The sequence below is a fragment of the Caretta caretta genome, chromosome 3 (assembly GCF_965140235.1).
Source record: "Caretta caretta isolate rCarCar2 chromosome 3, rCarCar1.hap1, whole genome shotgun sequence".
Taxonomy (NCBI): Eukaryota; Metazoa; Chordata; order Testudines; family Cheloniidae; genus Caretta; species Caretta caretta.
The window spans coordinates 200,117,422-200,121,685 of NC_134208.1; the positions used below are offsets into that span (position 1 = coordinate 200,117,422).

The 4,264-nt window shown below is 43.1% G+C and overlaps 1 protein-coding gene across 1 annotated transcript; it reads left to right on the plus strand.

The window, feature by feature from the left end:
• The first annotated feature begins 3,353 nt into the window (after positions 1–3,353).
• Positions 3,354–3,799, plus strand: LOC125634930 (small ribosomal subunit protein uS3-like). Its single transcript, XM_075126212.1, has one exon. The coding sequence runs from the start codon at positions 3,419–3,421 to the stop codon at positions 3,770–3,772; it is 354 nt and encodes a 117-aa protein (XP_074982313.1). The 5' UTR covers positions 3,354–3,418; the 3' UTR covers positions 3,773–3,799.
• The last annotated feature ends 465 nt before the right edge of the window (positions 3,800–4,264 follow it).

Sequence of the window (4,264 nt, forward strand, 5' to 3'; positions counted from 1 at the left end):
TCATCCCCAGCCCTGCCTCACCCTAGAGCCCACACCCCCAGCCTGAGCTTTCACACCCCCCACACCTTCAAACCCTCTATCCTAGCTCTGAGCCCCTCCAACACCCCAAACCCCTCATCCCCCTGCACCCCAGTCATGAGCCCCCTCCAACACCACAAACCCCTCATCTCCAGTCCCAGACCCAGCCCTCATCCCCCTGCACTCCAACCCTCTGCCCCAGCCCTGAGCCTCTCTAACACCCCAAACCCCCCAGCTCCAGGCAGAGCCCTCACCCCCCGCACACTCCTACTCTCACCCTGAGCCCCTCCCACACCCCAAACCCCTCATTCCCAGCCCCAGACAGATCCCTCACCCCTACTCTAGCCCTGAGCCCCTCCCACACCCCTGCACCCCCTCCCATCCCCAAACTCCCTCCCAGAGCCTGCACCTTGCACCCCAATCCCCTGCCCCAGCCTAGGGCCTGCACCCCAGACTTCCTCCCCCACCCAAACTCCCTCCCGGAGCCTTGGGCAGGTGGGAGGCCGAGTTTGGGCAAGGGTGGGTTCTGGGCACCACCAAAAATTATACAAACCTGCCGCCCCTGCATCTGGCCACACAAATAGTGTGATCCTGTAACCAAAAGAAAGCACATGAGTAGAACAGTTTTGTGATAGATTCACTTATGGCGGGGGGAAATATCAGCACTGTTAATACTATCCCATTACTAATACAAAGTTGTACTGCATCCTGCAATAGAATAATGGCCACATTCATTACTCTGTTGGTGATTACATTACAGGGATGCCTAAAGCTTTACAATGACTGGCATTGAGTAGAACACATATTGGATTTAGTGCATTTACTGAGTGGAAGAAAATTACCTTTAATTTAATTTATGTATGTTCTTTATTCTAATAGCCACCCATATGTTCACCAGTACAGTCTGGGCTTCAGGCTACCATGCGATTTTTCTGTATTTTTCTTACAGTCTATAGCACTTCAATCTCCAAAATGGGTTTAGTCATTAATCTACTTGCTGCTAATGGAATTTCTGCAAAGGGCCAAGTTGAAAGTCTTGGAAAACTGATATGAGTGAATTCAGCATCATAGCTAAAACAAATATTCAAAAGTACAGCTGTTTTAACATGCTTGTGTTCTACTAATCAATGAAAACACTTTAAACTACAAATAGATCAGGGAGCTGAGAGAAAAGAAGCTTCAGAATTATTACATGGATTGTAGCTTAAGTTCTAACACACTTTAAAGCAACAGATCTCAGCTGGTGTAAACTTGTGAAGTCACTGGAGATATGCTGATTTACACCATCTGAGGATTTGGCCCATTTTATTTATCTGGAGTTATGACTTTGGCGTGTTTAGATTGGCCATCTTCCAAGCACCTGCATATGAATGGTCTGGAACTTGGGGCAATCAAATTCTCACCTTGTATCAGCATCCCCTATTGGCAGATGAATCCTTCTTTAAAATGCGTGAAATCGCAGCCTCAGAGCTCAATTTCCTCCATACATGGGCTGTTCAAAAATGCTGATTTGGATCTTGAGCATCTCTTTATTTAAAAGATTTAGTCTTTGGTAGCTCTTCTTATTGGAAACCTTATACAGTGCCTGTTGAGAGATCTCAGTGCCATTACATAAAGTCTAACAATGCTCACATAATGTAGTTGCTCTGCTACTTAAAACATTCTAAGGGTTGGACTACATTAGAAACATTGAACTAATGTAGCTAAATTGATTTAAAAATGAACTCCATGACCTCTATGAAAGGGAGAGCTTTTCATTGCCTGTCATTTTCTTATTCTTATCCAATGTGCAGATGTCAGCTCTCACTTTCAGAGAGGTCATGGAATTCTGAAGATCTTCATCTCTTGAAATTTTTCTATTAGCTGTACCTTAATGGAAGGATCCTTTCCCCCTTGTAGTGTCTGTCTTATCATTCAGGGACTCTGGAGTTCTAGAAGAACTAGAAATGCAGTCCTCTGATGTGGACATTGATAATTTGCAAGGTCATTGGATTGGAAGGGCTAGTCCTTCTTACTGGAAACCTTATACCGTGCCCATTTAGAGATCTCAGTGCCATTACATAAAGTCTAACAATGCTCATATAATGTAGTTGCTCTGCTACTTAAAACATTGTAAGGGTTGGTCTATATTAGAAAAATTGAACTAATGTCACTAAATTGATTTAAAAGTGATCTAGCTGGACTGATGCGAACCCCTAAGGTAGACGTGAGAGAGGGTCAGGAAGTTTCTGTTCAAATATTTTTTGACAGAAGATGCAGTTTCTTCAAAATCTAAAGTTTCAGTTTTGCCAATTTTTTTTTTCAATTTTCCACTGGGGAAGTCTAAACAAAATATTTTATTTCAGGTTGGTTTGACTCGAATCAGAATATTTTGGTTAGTCGAACTGAATCAAAATATTTCATTTAAGCTGCATCATGGGAGATGTAGTCCAGTGAGGGAGAGCAACCCACAGTGGAGGAATAGGGGGCATGAAGCACCCAAACTACAGTTACCATGAGGCATTGTAGCAGCTCAGGGAACACAGATGAATGTTGAACAAGTCAAAATGAAATGTGGTTTGACTTGCTTCAGCAAACGGACAGGAAACATTTTGATTCAGGAAAGTCAAAATGTTTTGTTTTGATCAGAAATGTTACAGCAAAACATTTCTGAATGAAATTTTTTTTGAACTTTTCATTTTGGAACAATTTTTGTTATTTCAACTTTTTGTCCCTATGTAGGATGCTTTTGTAAAAAAAAAAATGGAATTTCTACAGTACAAAAATTCCAGTTTTTGTCCAGTTCCAGGAGACACTCTTAAACCCTTTTAACCTTTGCTAAAACCAGTTTAGTTTAATTTGGTAAATTACCAATGCAAGTTAAATCATTTTAAGGAAGAGTTTAATTGGTTTGAGCTGTTCTACATTATGAGATTGCCTTGGTTTAACAAGATTGATTCAAAAATCAATCATTAAACTGGGGAAACTTTTCTAGTAGAGAAGGCCTAACTCTCTATATGTATTGCTTTAGCTGGTGAAATCATTCCATTTTGGAGGAACGTTCAATTCCTCACAGGTATCTGCCTCAAATTCTGACATTTGTTTACATTCCATAATGGAAGAATGATAAAGGAAAGTCCATTTAACTAGACTTAGCTCTTATCATAGCTTTGTTACTGATAGGAGACAGGATGTTTTAATCGGAGTTGGATCTTCCCTGCTCCCCTGGATAAGTCATCAGACTAATAAAAATGCCAGTTTCAAAGACACTTTTAAGACATTGAAAGGCAGGGAGCCTTTGATCAAGCATCAGAGCATTATGGCCACCTCATGTGCTATTGCCCAAGCAGAGTCCCTGCTTTACAAACTCCTGGGACATTTAGTGGTGCGTCGAGCCTGCTATGGTGTCCTCCGCTTCATCATGGAGAGTGGTGCTAAGGGTTGTGAGGTGGTGGTGTCCGGTAAACTCAGAGGCCAGCGAGCCAAGTCGATGAAGTTTGTGAATGGCCTGATGATCCTCAGTGGAGATCCTGTAAACTACAATATCAATACAGCTGTGTGCCTTGTCCTCCTCAGGCAGGGTGTGCTGGGTATTAAAGTAAAGATTATGTTGCCTTGGGACCCAAGTGGGAAAATTGGACCCAAGAAACCCCTGCCAGATCATGTCAGCATTGTGGAGCCCAAGGAAGAGATCTTACCCACCACACCCATCTCAGAGCAGAAAGGTGGCAAACCAGAACAGCCAGCCACGCCTCAGCCAGTTCCCACTGCATAATGGGATTTTTCAACACTTGGAATGAGACTGTGACCCATGAAAGTATCTTAATAAAATCATAAAAGACAGTGTAAAAAACAGAGCAGAAGAGAGAGGTGCTCCAGCAGGGTGGGTGAATGGCTCAGGGTATTGGTGAGCAGCCAGAGTGTCTTTCTTCTCTAAATTACTGGTACAGTCCAGCCCAGGTCAGTACTTAATATGCAGTTGCCATCAGCTGACAGTTTTTATGTAGCGCCCTAGATGTTCTTGGTACTTTACAGGCAAAAAGAAAGACAGTCCCTTTCTCAAGGAGCTTAACAGCCAAAATAAACAAAGAACCCATTTGAATCACAACAGAGGAATGTGGCCTGAGGAAGATGGCTAGTGGAAGGAAAACACTGCTCTTAGGGTGCATCTGCACTGCTCACTTCATTGGGCAGTGGGCAGAGTGCCCAGCCCCCCCATCCCTTGGAGGTCTGAACTTGCTGCTCTTCTCTTCCAGAAGGACACCTG